The sequence below is a fragment of the Astatotilapia calliptera genome, chromosome 18 (assembly GCF_900246225.1).
Source record: "Astatotilapia calliptera chromosome 18, fAstCal1.2, whole genome shotgun sequence".
NCBI lineage: Eukaryota > Metazoa > Chordata > Actinopteri > Cichliformes > Cichlidae > Astatotilapia > Astatotilapia calliptera.
In genome coordinates, this window is record NC_039319.1 from 3,094,278 (window position 1) to 3,115,190 (window position 20,913).

Genomic DNA, 20,913 nt, shown 5'->3' on the forward strand with positions numbered 1-20,913 from the left:
GAAAAAAGGGACAAATATGTTTGCTGTGTGGACTAGATTTGGCTTATGATGAGTCACTCTCATATCTGCTTTACACTTAGAGATTTGTTTTGGAAGTAAAATATGTGAAAGTGAAATCCAGAAAACGTGATTTCAAGGAAGCTGTTGCAGATTTTTGAGGCTCAGACTGCAAACACTGTGTCTCCTTTAGTTTCCTGGTCCCTGAGGCGGACTAAAGACCTCTGACGAGGATGTCATGTATGTAGAGGCGCTCTAGGCGGTCAGAGGTGTTGCTAACTGCGATAGAGGGCGTGAAAAGTAACAATAAGTGATGATAACATCTTAAATTTTTTCTAAAACTATAGGGAGTCAAGATCCAGGACCTTTACTGTCAGTGTGCAGCCACAGCAAAATTACTCTTATGGAATCTTCACGTGATTCATAGCAACACTTACAGGTCACCCTGATGAGTTCAGGTGATCGAAGAGTCTTTAAACTGTCTTTACAAACTCAGTGATGACCTAAGACCTTCTGGTTTCAGCAGTCCAGAGTCAGAGAAGAATAAGGAGAACCAGGAGTTGAACGAGAACCCAAAGAACCCGGAGGAGGATGAGGAGCAAAGGGAGCACGAGTTCTGGCACACACCGTGCAGCTTCACCCCCGAATCTCGTCTGGAGGCTCACCGGCACCTGGAGGAGAAGAGGCGGGCCAAGGAGAAGTAAGTGCCGTGAGATCTGAGCACCACACCGACTTATTTACTCAACTGTTGTAATGAACTCACTGGTTAATCAGGCTGTATGAAATAATGAGGTCAGTAAGGCCCAGACAACAAATATGTGCCTTGTACAGGAGACATAAAAGAAAGTCAACAGGCTGTTTCAAAGTGTCAGCTACAAACTTCTGGGGGGCGGGGGGGGGGGGGTGCATGGAAGAAAAAAACACTCTAAATTTATCTTCATTAATTACTTGTGTGACGTAAAACACATGCTCATTTTCATATGGTGTTTTTTTGGATGCAATTCACTAGTTCAGCCACCAGATGTCTCTATAATCACACCTGAAAACTCCACAGCAGCCGATCCCAAATGGTGGGATTTCTGTGCCGGTCAGAGATTACTATTTGTCTGACTGGCATAAATTAGAGGCGTGGCTTATATTTAGAGGTGTGGCCCCTGTGTTTGACAGGTATGCTGAGTGTAGCTGCTGGGTGTCTGGTAGGCCTCAGGTCTGCTTGTGTGCACTTTTTATAATTACCCTCATGCGCACATTTTAACTGAAACTTTCACCATTAGGGGGCAGCACTTTGCTTTGTGGTGTGTGCCACTGTTTTTAAACTCTCCTTTTTTAGCCGTTCCCATTTTCCTCAAGACATTTTCTTTTTCATGTTGCTCTGTTAGAAAAGAGTGTGCTATTAATGAGTTTCCTCTTTAAATAAAGGTTATACTGACTCGCTGCACCACCTTGTGGTACAAAGTAATACTATAAAACAAGTACAGCCTGGCCTTAGTTCAGCTTCAGGCAATCTCTCTTCAGCACAATACAGAAATGCTTTGAACAAAAGTCATAGCAGTTGTTTCTTCATATTCTTTTGAAGCTTTTAAATATTAAATTAATCACAGAAGTTTCACAATAAAGATATTTAATGTGATTATCGAGTTTCCTGTGCAGTTAATGGTGCTAACAGACCATCATCCATGTCGTGAATGAAATTCTAGTATTCTGTCAGGAGTGTGTGATGCACCTGTGCAGGCTGTAGACGCAGCTGGTTGTTCAAGCTGATAATTTAGCTGTTCCAACCTCGTGTCCAAATATCATCACTTCCAGCTAAAAAACGCTAATGTAGACGCTTCAAGATGGGTGATGCCACGATGGCTCCGCCCATCATTTATAAAGACTTACTAAAACCTTAAAACAGGTGGAAGAGTACAGCTGTCTGAAATGCAGCTGCTGTCCACAAACTTTTGGCTGTATTGTCTTTTTTTCTGTGACGTTGACTTTGTTAGCCGATTCACCAGGACAACACTTAATGTATTTTGAGTCGAGGATGCGTGAAGCAGCATGAATCAGACATAAATACGTTGGCTGACGGGCAGGATGAGTCTGCGGTCTAGCTCGGACTGTCGGGTTAATGAGGAGCTCTCAGACGAACAAAGTGTTCTGTACCCGAGGCGAGGCGGTGGCGTCAGAGAGACGAGCGGGTTCAGGCGGTCAGGGAGGATTTTGTTCTGTTGTGTTTGTGACGAATGACTCGGCCAGTGAGCTCGAAGGTGCCAATAATCCTGAGTGATTTACATCCAGGTGTCAGAGTGGGACTGACTGATGAGACTCAGTGGCGACTGTTTACTGAAATATGTCTAAAAATACTGACCCTGAAGCCCCGAAGCCTAAATATACAACAAATAGGCGTTAGAGGAACAATATTCTAACTAAAGAAGAGTTTGTACAGTCTGCAGTGTCACAGCTTCTGATCTGTGCTGCTGCACATTTAAAACTGCAGCTGGAGGAAGAATGAACAAAGAAGAAAACATGAAGACGCTTTAACATCTTTAAAACACATAACAGCAAAGTGTGCAGTGGAGTTAATAAAGAGAAACAGGAGACGATGGAAGCTGCACTTTCACTGAACTGTTGGCATGTTAGCGAAATTAGCAGGTTTATATTACAGGTTATGTGTAATGTTGCTGACTTTAATGAACACTGATGGATTATATACTTTTTTTTTTAAATTCAAGCTTTTGGGCCTCTGAACGTCTAGTTTAAATAAACTCTTTGAGTTAAAGCTGAAAGTCTGCACTTCAGTCTTATCCTGAAGAGGAAACAACATAAAAAACGCCTGTCCAGATATTTATGGACCTAACTGCATAAATGTAAATGTTTGATGTCATTTACAAACAATAAGGAGCATTTAGACTCTAAAATGTCCAGATTTTCCAGTAAATTATTAAGTTTTAGGGATTCATATGTTCTGTATGTAAAGCATGGACTGTGTGTTTACACTGTATACTCGGTCTGTGAAGGTCAAACTGCCCAGCTGCCGCACACTCTGCAGACTAATGACTCACACTAAAGACATAACTGGGGCATTTTGAGGTGTTTCAGGGCAGATTTGCTGACGTGTTCGTGGTTTTGATGTTGTGGATGTTGTTGATGTCAGACGGCTGTAGAGCGTGAGCCGGTGGTTCGTCACATCAGTCGTGTGGGTGAAATGACGGCGGTTTGAGTCCCGTCAGTTTCAGAGCTGACAGCACAGAAAAATTAACTGTGTGAATACTGAGCTTCCTTTTGGTCTGCTTTAAATTCCTGTTTATAGATTTTATTCTTTATATGATATAATATATTATATATATATATATATATGTGTGAACATGGACCAGAGGTACGGTGGCCCCGAGAGGTCAAATGTACTGGAACTTAAGAAAACACCAGCAAACAGAAAAATACTTCAAAAGCAGACAAAACACAAACGAAATAGAAAAAAACAACGGAGATTAAAAACAAACAAACAAACAAACAAACAAAATCCCAGCTGTGGAAGTGACGATGAAAAACATGAAGGATGGAGACACTGATGATTCATCAGTGTAAAGTAAGAAGAAGCTGCAAGGTTGTGTGTGTTTCAATCACATGATTCATATAATACTGTGTTTACTATTAGCTGTTTACTGTTAGCCTGTCGCTCCTGCAGCCGGTCCGACACGTTTTTGTCTCCCCAAAAACACTTCTGCTGTGTTTTGTGTGATTTTGCAGCATTTTAGTATTTGATGGTGTTTTTTTAAGTTGCAATGGATTTGACCTCTCAGGGCCACCGTACAGAAGCCACACTTTTTAAACACACTCCGGACAAATTAAAGTTACAGCTCTCTCTCTTTGCTGTTAGGTGAAGGCTTCAGACTAACTGCTGATAAAATGGCAGAGGCGTGCTTGTAAAAGGACTTTGATTTCAGGCACCTGTGTTAATCTGATGAGCTGTGATTAGCTGATTATACACGAACTCTCTTTAAAATATAGCTGCTGACTGTTTCCTTTGCAGTGGCCCTACTCGTCCAAGCCACCCGTGTCTTCTGCTTGTACACCAATCAGATTACAGCGCTGGTCTGTCATGAGTCTAATTATTTTGCTGTAATTAGTGCTCACCTGTAAGGTGACCCTCTTACCAGGGTGTTAATTGAGTATGTGTAGTGTGTTAAACATCTGCTTCTCAAAGTGTTTCTGTCTTTCACTCACACACACACACACACACACACACACACACACACACACACACACACACACACACACACACACACACACACACACACACACACACAGTTTCCCTGTCAGTATGCTGATATCAGCCTGCAGCTGTGAGGTTTCCCTCACTGAGAGCAGCCCAGTCAGAGTGCAGAGGCTCAGAAATGCTGATTATTTCAGTTTACAGTGAACGCTCCTCTGTGGGAGAAAAATGGTGCAGATTAGCTGGAAAATCACAGATTTTTGTAACCATGTGTGTGGTTTGTGTTGCACTTTTTACGACTTCATTACAGCTTTGTGAGTTTTTTGCAGCCAGGTTGATGTCTTCCATGTGAGAGACCGGTGGCAGTGACAGTCTGCTAGCACCAAAGCAGTAGGACGGAGGTTTTCAGTGTAGCATCGCGTTCCACTTTGTGACTAATTTTACTCTCCGGACTGCCAGCAACCTTCAGCAACCACTCTCAGGTAGTCAGCAAATACACATCAGTTTGTAGACTGGAGGTTGCCAGCTGGTCTCCACGCCTGTCTCCCTGTGAAGACCCTGGACGGGACTAATATGTGCTGGAGAGCTTGTGTCTCAACTGGATTGGGAACAGGATTTTTGTCATCCTGGAAGAATCAGAGGAGGTGGCTGAGGAGAGTAAAATCTGTCCATGTCTGAATAGAGATAAGCAGAATAAAATGGATGAATTGATGGTAATAAACACTTGGATCTGTGTGATGTCACTGAGAGCGGATATCCCTAATATGGTAATCAGAGGCACACAGCTCCGCCTACTTTTAGTTTGTGTCTTCTTTTAAGGATATAGACACTTTAATGAGGTTTTCATTCAGTGCCTCTGTGTTTAAAAAGATTGTCCTGACTGTTGTTCTGATCCTGACTGTCTGTCCTCTGTGGAGCTTTTACCTTCCTCAGGTCCTTGCAGTGTCCTTGGGTGAAGGTTGAATTCCTCCCTTTTCCTTCCTGTTTGCAGTCATTTGAAGATCCTCGTGGTTTGAGGAATATCATTTTCATTCTCGCTCTTCTTTGTTTCCATGATTCGGTCTTGTGGAGGCAGAACTGTAGCTGTGATTAGAGACCATCCAGAGAAACTTGACATGTAATAGACGTGCAGAATAATAAACACACAAAGCCTGCTCCTCTGGGGTCGCTCCGAGCTTCCAGTTCACAGGGCGATGAACCCCGCTGCAGGCTCTGAATATTAAATCAGCACCTCTGGTCACCAGGAAAACATTCAGCGTCTCTTAGAGGACAGAAGGCCAAAAAGCTCCAGTGATTCTATTTGTCCACCTGTTCATTACAGTTAAAATGCACGTAAGCATGTTTGTCACATGGTCATTCCTCCAACTTTGTTCTCTTCGTTTACTTTAAAGTGACGATGTGAAAAAATGCAGATGTTACAATGACAGTGTGTCTTTTTTATTCTTTGGAGTGTTTCAGAGATATAAGTCAGGATTACTGCCAATAAAATAACTCTTCCAGCCAGCATCATCAGCAGGATTTAAATTCATAGTATGCTCGTTACCCCCGAGATCTTCAGCCTCGTAAAGAGATGAAGGAGCTCAGCGCTGGCCTTAGGTCTGTGCAGATGTCGCTATGACAGCCTCCATGGTTCAAGCTCCACATCACGATGTTAGCAGAGCCTTTAATCCTTACATCACTGTGCTTGTTTTTTATAAAGCCTTAAAGATGAAAAGTACTTTTTGTTTTCTAATTTCTGAGCTATTTAATCACTAAATAAGATGCAAAATAAGCACTGATGCAGCACCTCATGTAATCTGAGAAACAGACAGGCTCTGTGGATTCTTGTCAACATAAATAAAAGCTTTTCTATCCAGTGAGAGAAACTGTGAGGTCTTACTGGATAACTAAGTTCCAGTTTTTTTTGAAAATCTTGTCAATAATTTCCTCTGTGATCTTAAACAAAGAGCTGGGTGTCGTTTCCAGGCAGCACAGAAACATCAGACTTTGTGTTTCAGTAAAACTTGTTGAGTTCTGCCGTCGTGGCTCCTGTGACGTAAACAGAGAATATATCTCAGGATAAAACGAGGTTTCACAGCACTGAGGCTGGTCCAGGATCAGTGGATGCTGTAATAAATTGGCTGTTTGCACAGCGAGGCCTGACACATCTGCTTTACTTGGTCATTTTTCCGCTTTAGGCAAAGGTTTAAAAAAACCCTTTCTATCCACCGTCCGCTCGTCTCGCTGACCTGTGGACGCAGCGCTGACTCACAGCGTTTAGCTTTCATAACACCTCGAGCCACAGAGTCACAAACAGCTGAGCTGTGTATGACGAACACTGTGGAAGTGTCCCGCTGCTTAATCTCTGCCCACAGGAAACGCCTCACATCAGCCCAGAGGTGTTTCAGCGTGTCGGGCTTCTGTCACATCCTCTCCTCTTCATTTGTTATGTGAGATGTTAAATCTGCACAGTCTTGAAATGTATGCCGATAAATGTAATCCAGCCTCAGTCGTTTGCTGAGGACGGTTGGATTTAGAAGATGTGAGGTTACACCTGTGGATAATCCTGGTGTGATACAGGTGATAGTCCACCTACTTATCCACATCACAGCAGCATCCCTGGCCAGCGCGCTGTCCAAGCAGAAAATCAGGTTGACACGGCGTTGCCGTTTTTACCGCCTCCTCACGCACGGCTGTCAGAGCGCGCTGACTTGATGCGTGCAGTTGGGCCGTCACCGGATTGTCAGGAAAGATGAATTTCCTGGTCCTGAGGTGGATTCTGCGATAAGGTCAGCCGGGAGACGGGCCCATGTTAAATGGCTGCTCTGTTCGTCTGAGAGGAGGGAAAACACCACACAGAGATGTTGCCTGGCTGGTGTTTATTCATGACAGTATAGACAGCCCTAAGTTTGTTATTGACCCTCTTTTAGCCTCTTTCATCTCCTCCAACTCTACAGGGAACTAACGAGACCACTAAATGCACCAGTGCGCCTGTTTTCTGCTACAAGCAGTTCACTGTCAGAGTCTTTTCTACCTGATGCAGGTAAAATGATGACTTCGGAGCAGTTAAAGTGAACCAAAACAGTGATGCTGAAACCAGATATCTAAGATCACTGTTGTCTTTTGTTTACAGAGTAAAGCAGTAGAGTAACGACACTGTGTCTGCGTTTAGTTTGCTCCAGATAAGAAAACACAAACACCTAAACGTCCATTTTACAGTTCAAACCTCAAACTGGAAAAGCTGCACAGAGCACATCCAAACATCCGTCCATCTTTTTCCACTTCCAATGAATTTGAATTCAATTCAGTTTTATTCATATGTTGATAAATGACAACAGTCACCTCAGGTGCTTTATATTCTAAGGAGCGACCCAACAATTTAAAGTTACCTTAAAATATTGATCTGTTTTAGTGCTGGTGTCTTCTTGGTGTCGAGCTGTATTTGAGCTGTTGTGTAATCGTGGTCTGTGGCTCTCACAGCTCCTCTATGATGGATGACTTTGCCCGTGTGCTGTGTGTCACTGTAACAGCAGCAAACAGATGTTGGGTTCAGAGGTGCTGCAGCACCTTACTGTCCTCCGCGTGGGGTATGCAGCTGTGAATCCGGCATGGATTTGGACTTCTCTGCGGGCCGCACGGCTAACTGAGCGCTGTCTGAACAGATCGCCCTCAGCTCTAGAACTGTCACCTCTGACGTCCCCATTACTCTGCTCTTTGACAGATGCACCCTTAAAAAGATAGAAGTTATGGGTTTACAGCTCAGGCAGCCACACTGGGACCTTGACGAGTCGACAGTATGTGGCATCGAGGGAAAAGCTGCTGTTTGAACGGAAAGTGATGGAGATGCTCATTCTGTTTGGATAATTTCTGTCAGCCTCACCTCAGACTAACACCACCACATCCAGGAAGTGACTGAAATAAGAAGGAAGCAGTCATAATTTTGGACTCCAGTGGAAGTCAGAGTCCCGCGTCATTAAACCCCGACTGATGCTGAAGGAAAGCCCAACATGAAGCTCTTACAGTCTAAAATCATCACTTTCACGCTCACTTTGAACCATTTAGGGAGCCCTCTCTGTATATTCACACATTTCAGAGACCTGCTAAGCACTTCCAGGAACTCTCTGAAGTCTGCGTGACCCATGTGACGACCTCGCCTTCTGAACCCCGCTGATTCGACTCTTACAATTCGAGGGCCGTCACACAGATGACCACGAGGCTTCTCCACAGTTTCACTTAGACTCATTATCGCTCGCTCCAGCCAACCACTCCAATAAAAACCACGACCTGACATCCTCCGGTTCAGCACATCGAAGCCTCCTCAAGCACGCCGTCGCCCCCTCTCCTGCCTCCCTCCCTCTCCTTGGCTGATGTACGGCTGCGGAGGTCGCGGCGGCCGACCCTCTGCAGAGCGCTAAACACTCACCCACCTGGACTGCTGACAGGTTCATCTGCTGCTCGGTGGGCCTAATAGACAGGCTGATATGAGGTGTGTGTTTCCCCGTCAGCGCTCGTGTCGCCGTCTGCTTCTCGCAGCTAATTGAGCGACCGGTTGTGCGGCAGATGGTGATGAGAGCACACCGAAGGGATGACTCTGGGACTTTTCTCAGTCTTTAGTTTTTCCACATCCATAATAATAATAATAATAATAATAATAAGCTAATAATTTTAGCTTACAGCTACTGTTAAGCTACACTTAGCAAACGGTTTTACTGCTAGCAAAACATTTAGCTGATAATTTCCAGTTTTTTATGTTTCATTTGGTAATGGTTTTAGCTAGCTGTTTAAGTGTTTAGCTATTTCATTTCTTTATCCGTATTTTTAACTGGCAAATTCAACTTATGCGCTTTTTCACAATCTTATGTAGTTATTTAAAATTTTTATACTTCATGTTTAGCCGCTAATTTAATTTCTTTTTTCATATTTTTAACTTCCATAATAATTTCCACTTTTATTTATAATTTTGATGAGCTATTTCCAATGTTAATCTGATATTTCTGTATGAAGCTAAAAGTTTTGTTTCAGTTTTCAGGACAAGTGAAGAGAATAATTTGTTAGCAAGCACCTTTTTTTAAAATCACACTTTTAGAGCTTTTATATCATACCTGTTTGAACCGTTCATTCTTTTGCCCTTTTATATTGCAGCTACCACTTTTTGGCTCACGCCTCTTCAGGCTCACTCAGATTAATCGGTAGTTTCTTTTTTTTGTTGTTGTTGTTTTTCAGATTATTCCACATAATCTTGCTTGGTGTTGAACCTGCAGGGGTTCTTCACCCTGTGTTAGGCAGGTTAAACTACGTTCATACTGACTTCATGACTTTCAGCCTTCGAGGTGCCTGCACTGCTGTGTTTCCAGGCTTCAGCCTACACAAACATACTCCATTACACATTATATTTCTTTTTCTAAGGATGCTCCTGGAGGGGAGGGCAATCTTTGATCTCCAAGGTACTATGACTCCAGGTGCTGTCACCTGTAAGTCCACTGTTTAAACACCCTGACTTCATTTGTGATCTGCTCACACTGCGCTGTTTCTCTGCAGGGGGAAAGAGAAGAAGCCGAAGGCCCCGAGGACGCTGATCACTGCTGACGGACGAGTCTTGAATATCAATGAGCCCAAGTACGAAACGAGAAACAGAAGCAGGTTTTCCATCCTCACTGTGATGGCATGTTTGTTGCAGCAATACATGACAACTTGCTGCATAGATGATTGGGATCAGATCTTTAAGTATAACATTTTAAAGCCCTGACTGATCAACAGGTTCAATTTGTATTTTGGAAACAATTATAAAGGAAAGCGCTGCAGGTCCACAGTTTCTATCACAGTTCTTCTTCATATCTGTCATGTTTTTACTTTGGCTCAGTGAGGCAGGTGAAAACTTATCAGGTGCTTTTTCTGGTCCACTTGCTGTCGTCCTGTTGGGGAAAAACATGAACGCTTGCAGGCAACCCCGCTCCTCCTCCATTATCCAAATGGTTTATATCATGAGCAAGGCCACAGGGGTCGAGGCCTTAAAGCGCGCCTGATTTCATTGGTAATCTGAGCTGAGGACACGCTCGGGTCAGGAATATATGCTTTATGTGATATATCACCTTACTGCAGCGGGGCGACAGCACGCCATGCTTCACGGCAGCCTGTCTCGTAGCAGCCAGCTCAGTAAAGATGCACACGAGTGGCCGGGAACGTCACATGCTGCAGAAACAAGTTTAAGCCATAAAATAATGTGGGTTTGACCAACCTCACCGTCAGGGTCGTCTCACAACATCCAACTTTAGAGCAAAAAGAAACACATTTACAGCCTCCTGCAAAAAAAAAAAAACAACAGTTTGGGTCTCCACAGCTAATTTTCTCATTTTTAAGCCTGCATGGTTTTAACTAAATACCCTGTTTGGATTTTAAGTTGATGTCTGTATCGCAGCTAGAATCACAGGACTGGAAGGCACCAACAGGAAGTCTACTGATCGGACTTTATCTTCAGTCATCTGTCACTTATGGCTCCAAAAATGAACATCGTGGTGACAAAAACTCTGTCTTTGAGCTTTCATAATAATTTGTCCATCTATTATATACAGTCTGTGGAGGCACGGTGTAGATAGCAGTGTTTACATTAAGAATCAGTGTCATGTGTCCTGGTTTTAACATCTGGGTTGTTGCTCTCTGTGTTGTTAACAGGCTGGATTTCTGTCTAACAGAAGATGAAGAAAACAACACGATTATCTTGGACCTGGAAGTTTACAGGTAGGAGCACAAACTCTCTGCAGCTTCATTTATCAAAGTTAAAAACTAATCATGTCTTAAATAGGGGTTCAAATGGACTGAGCGAACAGACCTGTTTTATCAATCCATATTTAATGGTGAGACACAGAGTTACTCTCAGTTTTGTCAAATAATATTGAACCTTAGATATCGATAAAGGAAAAAGCTGTACCTCGTTTTATTTTAAAATGTAACGTCTTGCTGTAAATGAGATCTGTGTCTAGCCATGGTTTGTCTTCGTGTGTGTTGTGTAGCTGGTTTCTGTCTAATGTGGTGGCTGTTTGCACCAAATCCGATTTACCGCAGCCACATCGAGTCAAATTGATTTAAACTGTGGTCGGAGCTCAGGTTGGAAAACCCATCACGGTGCTTCTTTCACAGAGACGGGCTTTTAGATGTCCGACCAAAACTCTCCACCCGATCAGCTGATCAGCGTCTGTACCTGTCTGTGTTTATAATGACTGACCTTCCTCTTTGCACAGACACATGGACACCTCTTTGATCGATGTGGACGTTCAGCCGTCGTACGCCAGAGTCAGCGTCAAGGGAAAGGTGCGCTGTAAAGCTTTTATTTTTATACTCAGATTAACTGGTGACCTTTCAGATTAGGTGATGCCTAATTTGAAGTTTAGCCTGTGCGTAGTTTTGGCTGCACACTCTGAACTTTACAACAAATCCATTAATTTGGGGCTTTTTCCATCATAAAGGGCAGCAGCAGCCACTTAGAGTCAGTCATTAAGTCTTTGTCAGCTTGTTAAGTTTGTTGTTCAGACCCTCACTCACCACCGTTTCCATCATGCAGATATTCACAGTCACAGTTACGCTCACCTTACTCGTACCTGATTGGACACTTTTTCCCGTCAGAGCTGTCTGAATACTTCGTGGCGTAGATTCGTCAAAGAGCTGGAAACATTCCTCAAACATTTTGGTTCATATTTTTATGACAGCAGCACAAAGTTTCTCCAGATTTGTCAGCTGCACATCCTTAAAGTGAATGTCTCGTTCCACCACAGCCCTACACTGCTCTGCTGGGCTGAGACGTGGTGACTGTGGAGGCCATGTGACTACTGTGAGACAGTCAAAGAGAGATGCTTTCAGCTTGAGCATAAAAATAGCCCCCACCTCATGACACCAGCAGCAGCCTGAGCCTTTCATACGAGGCAGGTTGGAGCTTTGCTTTCATGCTGTTGGCACCAAAAATCGAGATTCATCACATTCAGAAACGAATAAGAAAATGATTCAGTGCAGTGAAAACATGTCACAGCCAACTCAGTACAATGTGAAATTTTTACCTGGACGAGTGTAAGAGAATTTTAGCTGTCCAAACTCTGCTGTGCATCTTAAAACCAAAGAAAAGTGAATAATAATAGTAAATATTCAGAAGCAGCTCTTTGTGCACAGTTCTTGGTCGGTGCCTCTTAGATTGGTCGTTTTTCCCCATGTTTGTCATCATATTTAATGTTCATGTCTCTGTGTTTTTGTGTCTTAGTCACTTCCTGTTTGAAGGTTAGATTCTGACGTGACTTCCTGTCTTTGTCTTTGCTCCTACACCTGCTGCTGTTTTCACCTCGATCTTCAGTCAGACCTCTGAGTCTTTGTCTTTGCTTTCCTCTGGTTGTTCACTTTGTTTGTTACCGGTTCGTGTCCTCAGAGCTCCAGACTCCACTTTCATTCTCCTCTCATTCACACTGGAAGCAGGCCAGTTTAACCACACACTGCTGCTGTCAGCCAGTGAAGGTCCTTGTGCTCAAGGGCACTGCGACAGTAGTTCTTGATGAAGATTTTCCTAAACGTATTTCCATGTTGCTCTGGGATTCAAACCTGTGAATTTTGAAGGCTCTAGGAGCACAAACACGAACAAATCAGCAAATCTTTTCCCGTGTTGCTGAGTTGAGGTAACTGTGCACATGTTACTTGCAGTTTGAGGTATTTGTACTTACTGCAGATATCTGTTGGCCTCTAAAGTTTACAGGAAGCACTTACCAAGCAGTATGTCCTGCATAGTGCAGCTCTGATTTCTCACAGTGAGGAGTTCAGAGACTGCAGGCAGCAGCAGACTCGCTGCAGGCCGACACCAAACTGGAGCAGCTCCCCTTTCAGCAGCACCACAAAGCCAGAGAAGGTCTGAGATGAATGCACATATTTCTGTCTGCAAACAGAAACTGAGAACTAAAGTTTTCAAATTCAATCGCTGATGAAAAATATGATTAATTTTGAGAAGTTGGTGCTTCTAAAATCTGTGTGTATGTTTACAGTAGCTTCATATTTTGACATTGAGGTGACTGGCAGAGGTAGCATAAGTGTAAGTGTGCAACATGTTTTTACTAAATCAGAGTAACACAGCTATTTACATTAAAAATCTGCAATGTTTTTAAGGTTAAGTGTTTTTAAGTGTCTTTGCAGAACGTGTGGGCCCAAGCACATAGTTTACATACAGAGCTTTAAGGTTGGTAATAAATCTCAGTGCTTCACGACAGACCCAGCATATGAAAGCATTGAAGATGCACATGTATAAATAACATGTTCATAATCCATCACTGCCATGAAAGTGCAAGAAAGAAGTTTCGTTTTCATCTCAAAGGACAGCCCGACTTTCATTTACCAGTTGAATGTGACCTGAAGAAGAGGGTCATCAGTATTAATTCCTAAATACAAAGAGAGTTCTGAAAAAGTTGGAATGTAAATAAAAACAAACTTCAATAATATCCAGGATTGTTTATATATGTAAAAATATATAACATACATCAAATATAGCAGTGGTCCTGGAACCGAACCCTGTGGCACACCTTTAGTTATATTAAGCATGCTAATGTAAAACAAACAAAGGAAGAAGAATAAAACCAGGAAGACAAATGTTAAATAAACAGGTAGCATGTAAGAACTGTAAAGGTGTGTGGCCCATATCATCATGTAACGCATGGAGCAGTGAGGAGCTCACCCAGCTGCTATAAAGTAGTAAAAGTGAGACTTCTGACCAAACCTCCTCGAGCTCTTCTCTTTTTCTCCTACAATCTCAGTTTTCCGCTGTGTTTTGAAACACTGCCTGTTAATGCAGAGATCTGTCTGCAGTGTGGAGGATGTACGGACGACTGACTGCTGTGATGTTGCTTGTTGGGAGCAGCGGGAACGTGTGATAGATGGAGGAGCAGATTTACAGAACATAACAGGCCTCCAGAATCTGCTGAATCATCAAACCTATGTGACGTCGGTATTTTTGGAAAGAGTTTTAATATGCCTACTATGAATTAATTTCCCAGATGGAAACTGTTTTTTTTTCTCTGTAAAAATGGCAGCTGTCCAGAACAAATGCACCACAAATGTGCTCTGTTCAAGCACACACCTTCACGATCAGTAATCAGTCGAGTCTCCTGCAGCAGAAGTGGAGCCGCTGCAGCCCTGCTGGAGGTTTCCTGCAGTCTGACAGGTTTATTGTGACAGGAGCCTCCGTCCTGCGCATCCACTGCATTTTCTCCCACGTCTTTCAAAGCTGCTAATTTATTTATGTTTTTAGGAATTGATTTCTGAGGAAAACAGTTACTGCATATGTATTCAGTCATATGAACAACAGCACCTGACATATTTAGGTGTGTCATTTATTTAACAACTAAAAAATGCAGAAGCCATGTGTGAAAAACCGATTCCATCCCGTGAAACTTGTCGAACCACTTTCAGTGCAATAACCTGCAGTAATCATCACTTCATCAGTCTCTCACATCGTTGTGGAGAAATCTTAGCCCACCTTTTTTACAGCAGTTGTTCAGTTCATTGAGATTTGAGTGAATTCATTTATGCACAGCTCAGGTTGAGGTCTGGACTTTGACTGGGTCATTGCAACACTCTGATTCTTTTCTTTGTAGACTTGCTGCTGTGCTTGTGTTCATGGCGTGATGCATGACTCACTTTGAGCCAAGCTTCATATTTGACTCTTTAATACTTTGGCATACAGAGGAGTTCATGGTTAACGCTGTGACTGCGAGGTGCTCGAGTCATCAGCCTCCTCCACCATGCCGACAGTCTGTCCTGATAACTGTTTGGTTTCCAAACATCTCCACTTTGTCTCGTCTCTAATCTGTGCTGCCATGTTGTTTTTAAAGAGAAGAGGCTTTCTCCCTGTAACCCTCCAAACAAGCTAAACTTGTTCAGTCTTTTTCTAATTGTACTGCCATGAACTCTTAAGATGCTAACATGCAGAGTTCTCGGGTTTCTGCTTTTTCTCCGAGCACTGCACGCTCTAACCTTGATAGTAGTTTATTCCAGTTCTGTTTATTCCAGCAATCCTTTCCTGTGAAAGTAGTAAAGATGTACGTTAGTGAGCTGACCATGAACACCTCAATGACCTGAACCAACATTGTAAAAAAGGGCCAAGACTCCTCCACAGTGACGTGAGCACTGATCACATCACTGTCAGTACTGAAAAAGAGAAGTTAGTCATTCCTGCTGCAGATGCGGTGGACTCAGTTTTTGTCACGGCTGCAGAGAGTCCTGTGAAGACTTTTCTCACGTCTTCAGAGAAGACTGTATACAACTGCAGCCGTCGTTTTCAGCTCCAGATGTTGCTGCTTTGCATTGACTTCTGCTGCTTTAAGCCTGGTTAAACAGCTGTTTCACCACACGATGAACTTTTTTCCCTCATGAATTCGGAGCCCTGCAGCTTCTGAGTTCTTCTTCTCGCTGCCAGACTCCTGAATGTCATGGCTGCACTTCAAGCTGTTACAGTGTTTATGGATGGCTGTTGTGTGCCAGAGGTCGTCCTGATTGGACGGGCGGGGTGATTTACGCAGTGATACATCAGTCCGGGCTTTCAAAATTCGTTTTTAATACGAACTCGTTGAGAAGAGCGGGGAGAATTGACTGGAGGAGCCATCTGTGAGGAGTGTATATCACATCAGACACGTCTCACACTCTGCAGCTGAAGAGTTTTCCTCCTTAGTGTGGCTTTCCTCACATTCCCCCTCATAATCAAATTGAATTAAATGAAAAAATGAAAAAGTCCAATTTTATGCCCGATTTGTCGTCCCACATGCTTGATTCTGGTTTCCATAGGCTTCCTCTCCTGTGATTGATCGCCACCGTTCTGTTTTGGAGCTATTCTGGTCACTCTCTCTCGAGTCCTTTCTGGAAAGCGTACCTATAAAAAGACCCGCTAATGATTAAAGTCATTTGACACACTGGGATGGCGTCGGTGCCAGATCAGCGCATTAATCTTACTAATTAAAGTTGTGAATAATTTACTCTACAGATATTTCAGGTGGTTCTGCCGGCCGAAGTGAAGCCCGACAGCTCGACGGCTCAGAGGTCCCAAACCACCGGACACCTCCTCCTGACAATGCCCAGGGTACGTACAGGTACACGTCACACCTGAGCCAGGTACGGGACGCTGCAGCAGGAAGAGGTTAAAAGGCTGCTGCAAAACTTCACAGAGAACTTTTGCTTCTTTGGGATGTTTTCTGAAAGGTTGGGACGCTTTGTAAAAAGTCAGATTACAGTGATTTATCCTGTTACAGTTTGAGCGCTGATGATTGACTGTGTGTGGACCTACGACTGTTCCCTGTTCTTTTTTCACTTGTTCCTCTGAAGATCAGTCGTATTAAACTCAGAGTTTTAATAAAGAAACTCTTTACTGCGTCTATAACAAGAAAAACAGGTGCTGATGCTGCAGCATCGCAGCAGCTGCTGCTATTAATCCTCCATATGGCTGTTAAATCCTGCAGCAGAGCGCCTGTAAAGAGTTCAGAAACCAAAGACTGAAAGCTGTTTGTGTCGTCTTTTTCTTCTTTTTCAGGCTGAAGGTGAAATCAAAGTGACGAAGACCGTCCCACGTCCACCCAGAGTGCGTCAGAACAGACGCAGCGGCGGCTTATCGGAGGATGATCAAAGGTAGCTTCAGTGCACAGAGCTCATGATCACACATCCACACACTGTTGGACAGGAAGGAAACAAATATTAACCTCCAGTTTCTTTTTAATAATCTTTATGATGATCTAAGAAAGCAAATGCAAGGATGGAATAAGACATTAGAGATAAAGAGACGTAACTTTAAGCACCGCGACAGATGAAAACAGAAATTCAACCTTTAATCTTTGGTGTAAAGTGCAGCGCACATCAGCGTTTCACAAACTGAGGCCACGCTGGGGTGAAGTACTTCTGTGAAGGTAAGTTAGTATTTTTAGAGCACGTTTGAAAAACACCTTTAAGAACCAAAGTACGTCAAACGGCTCAACATGAAGGGCAACAAGAGACGAATACAAGTACTGAACATCTGCACGGTGGTGTCTGCAGGCTCATGTTTACACGTGACTTTATTAAACATCAAGTAAAAGAAGAGATTTACCAAACAGCTCCTCCAAAATAAAACATGTTTATCATCGGTGAAAGGTCTGGACTGTGCTGTTATAATAACTGCAGGATGCCTTTTAGCTTCCTAATGGAAATAAAAACATTATTGCCTTAGTTTTGCTGTGTGACTGTCCAAAGATTTAGATCACCATTAAACCAGATGTTAAAGATTCTCAGCAGCCGACTCAGTTTGCGAGTGTCAGAGGGTCTAATAGGCAGGTTTATCTGTCTGTCATCAGCATAGAAATGAATCACAGCTGACAGAAAGGCAGAGGTCAGTCTGCACATACGTTACATGTAACGTATGTGCAGACTGACCTCCTTTTGTCCTGTCTTTCTTCCTTCACCCCAAACGGTGGTCAGCCCTTCCAGAGCCTGGTTCTGCAGGTTGTTTCTTCCTGTTGAAAGGGAGTTTTTCCTTCCCACTGTCGCCAAGTGCTTGCTGATACACTGTATTGAGGTTTTCTCTTTAATATTGTAAGATCTTTACTTTGAGCACCTTGAAAAAACTGTTTGATTTGTGATTTGATGATTAAGTGAAATTTAACTGGGCATTAGTTTCTTAAACTGCAGGAATAATGTTATGTGATACATACAACTTTCTATTTGTGATGGTAATAGATGATAAACAGTCAGAAATACTAGGTTTATAATACTATTAGGGCATAAAGAGGTGCAGCCTGCAGGCTGGTCTGTGTTTGTGTGAAAGAAGTCGAGCATTGTTGGCTGTGGTGTTAGTCTGAGTTTGGCCTCGAGTTTAATACGCACATATTTAAACACCTCTGGCTCATCAGGCCCCCGTTGCCCTGATTACAGATGCCTGTTGTATTTTAAACACTGAGCGTGACTCATTTTATCAGCCGTGTTCATGATGGCGCTCTCCCTGCTCGATGACCGTGTGCTGGGCGGAGATAACCTTGACCCACGCGGCATCATTACACTTGGGAGGAAGTGAGGAAGAGGATTCTCCACAGTGAAACGTGTCTGTGCTGCTGGGCTCATATTTAGCTGCAGGCTGCTGAAAACAGCTGCTGCAGACCACCAAACTGTGAATGTGACCCAAATCCCACTCTGAGAGAAAAGAACAATTACAATTATTTTTGGTTGAATTTAAACCATTTTTGTCCTTTGAAGCACTTGGAGCTGGTTTGGCTCACCATTCTGGTAACATACCGCTGTTACACTTTTTAATCATTTTATATAAAGTTAAAGGAACAAACCTGAGTCAGCAAACACCTTTTTCATATCTTGTCTCTATTTAAAAGCCTCCAGCTGCCCTCAGACAGCATCTGCATCCCCCTCCTGTGTTTCTGTCAGATAGTTGGAGACCCTGAACTGCAGGACTGTTTGTGCTGTTTTCATGCAGTTATCTATTAAATAATATGACTGTTGCAGACTATTTGAGAAGCTTGTGCTTCAGTAAAAATCACAATCATATACATCAGGAGGAGAGCAGGTGTATTTTTACTTTCAGTATATGAGAGAGGTGTGGTCACGGCTGAAATATACACACATGTATGTTTCAGTTCTTTAAGGTGATTAAAAATTCTGCCCTTCAGTGTTTGTGTGAGATTTAAAAATGAGGAGAGGGATCGGAGATGTGGCTCCAACAGAGTAAGATGGCCATAAAGGTCCAAAATGTGTGTAGATCATCTTTTATATACAGTCTATGTTCTGGTCAAAGTTGTGAATTTGTAAACGTGCAACTTTAAGAGTCAGGAGAGAAGATTTGGAGTCTTTGTGTTTGTCTCATCTTCACTGACTGAAACATGAACGATCAGCAGCTCCTCTTCCTCTGTGAGGTGATGAAGCTCTCACTGAGGTTGAGCTCAGCTTCACCTCTTAATGACCACATTAGTCTGCAGAGCCGTGTAACTGATCCCCCGCTCCCTCTGCATGCCTGGAGGTGTGCTCTTCACCACGCCACCATCATCATCATCATTACTGCTTTATGACAGAGTCGCTTCCTGTCCTTCATCTGTCCCCATCAAACTCCATAAAGAGTCCCAGTGCAGTCCTGGACTCTCGATATAAATGCTAAGGTGACAGGTGAGCTCCGCTGCTTCCTGCTGACTTATTGCATAGTTTCGATATGATAAGGCGTGACCTTTGACCCCTGGGCCTTTAGATTCTGTATTCTGCCTCGGGTGTGCGCGGAAATTGATCTGAAGGCCCTGATCGGGTTTGAAATGGATTTTCTTGATGGCACGAGGCAGCACTAAGTGTAAAATAGACTCAGACATAATCTCAGACCCTCGGCTCACAGCGCCATTGATAAGTGGATCTGAAAGGTTAAAGGTCAAGGTCACCTGGAAAGCCCAGTCTGGGTTGTTATAGTAAACTCCCTGAGGTTACATTAATTGCAGATAAACAGAATTAAAATTTTTTTTTATCTCCCCTCAAAAATGAAGTAATCAGTCTAACAGCTGCTAAATTACTGTTTATTTCCCAAAATCCAAAGTTCTGATTTCCGATCACGTAAAGCAGAAAAATTTAAACTCTTGATAATTCTCCACCTAATTTGGCAAATAAAATTCAAACATTTTAGGCACCCCAGTCAAGTTGGTGACCTTTGACCCTTCCACCTCACCACCTCTGACCTCGTGACCAAACTTGGCAGGAAACTTGTTAGATGATGTGTGTGGTGTTAGAACCCTGTTAGATGTTCCCAGGCGGGTAATATGGCGTGCTCTCTGCCTCAGTACCCACGAGGACCTCTACTATGAGTGACCAATGACAGGAAGCCATGTTGGACTTTCTAACCAGGCCGGGCAGAGGAGGCCCGGGACTAGCAGCTCCATTTTTATTTCTTATTGTTCTCTTTCTTTCATTACAGTTTTAAATGTATTTACTGTGTTCGCAGTTCAAGGAAAGAGAAGAATTTCCTTTCTATCCATCATTGAACCCATAAATGGTGAATCTGGACTGTTACCAACTGAACTGGGTCCCACAAAGCCCCCAAAATCAAAGTCTGGAAATTTCTAGATCAGTATTTGGGAGGGTTTTTTTTTTTTTTAATATTTAGGGTTGTTTATTCTCTTTCACATCCAGGCTGAGCTAGTACCTGCACTGATGCAGAGGCTGACAGCTCTCTGATTTAATCTCATTTCTAATTTTCTATTCTTCTAAAAATTGCTTCTAATTGAAATCTGTCTGTTTTCCATATTTGAAAAGAGGACCGTCAGCTGTTCATAATTCACGTTAATCTTTTTATTAAAAAAACAAAATAAAAATAAAGGCTGTTTGTGCACAGCGGACTCCAGACTCTTCTAAATGTGACACTTACAGTTTTCATTTCAGTGAGGCAGATCTCTGTCGGAAAAAAGAGTTCTGGAGTAAAGGTTGTTCCTCTAAATCAACCTAATCTTTTAATGAAACCTCTCGGAGCACTATGCGCCCATATCTACATGACATGGACTTCCACAGCCGATAGGTGGGCATATTAAAGTAGATCGACCTTCACGTTCAGCTCTCTTTTCACCACAACAGACCGTCTGTCGCTCTCATCCTTCATTATTCCAGGACTCTAAGATATTTGAACCTCTCCACACGGAGCCGCTCAGAACATCATGGACACTTCTGCAGTACCACCTCCAGCCGAAACGTTTCTGTCCCACATTGAGTTTACCTTTGTAGTTCAGCACAAGGCTTTT

The 20,913-nt window shown here is 43.0% G+C and overlaps 1 protein-coding gene across 4 annotated transcripts in view; it reads left to right on the forward strand.

Moving 5' to 3' along the window:
• Positions 1–20,913, forward strand: part of dnaaf11 (dynein axonemal assembly factor 11) — a 41,199-nt gene that overhangs the window by 5,934 nt on the left and 14,352 nt on the right. For 3 of the 4 annotated variants that reach the window (XM_026149264.1, XM_026149262.1, XM_026149263.1), the window contains exons 6-11: positions 521–697; positions 9,710–9,787; positions 10,841–10,906; positions 11,407–11,476; positions 16,164–16,259; positions 16,707–16,801. In XM_026149264.1, coding sequence (XP_026005049.1) covers positions 521–697; positions 9,710–9,787; positions 10,841–10,906; positions 11,407–11,476; positions 16,164–16,259; positions 16,707–16,801 — 582 coding nt within the window. The remainder of the gene's footprint in view (positions 1–520; positions 698–9,709; positions 9,788–10,840; positions 10,907–11,406; positions 11,477–16,163; positions 16,260–16,706; positions 16,802–20,913) is intronic. The other variant, XM_026149265.1, reaches the window with a different exon arrangement.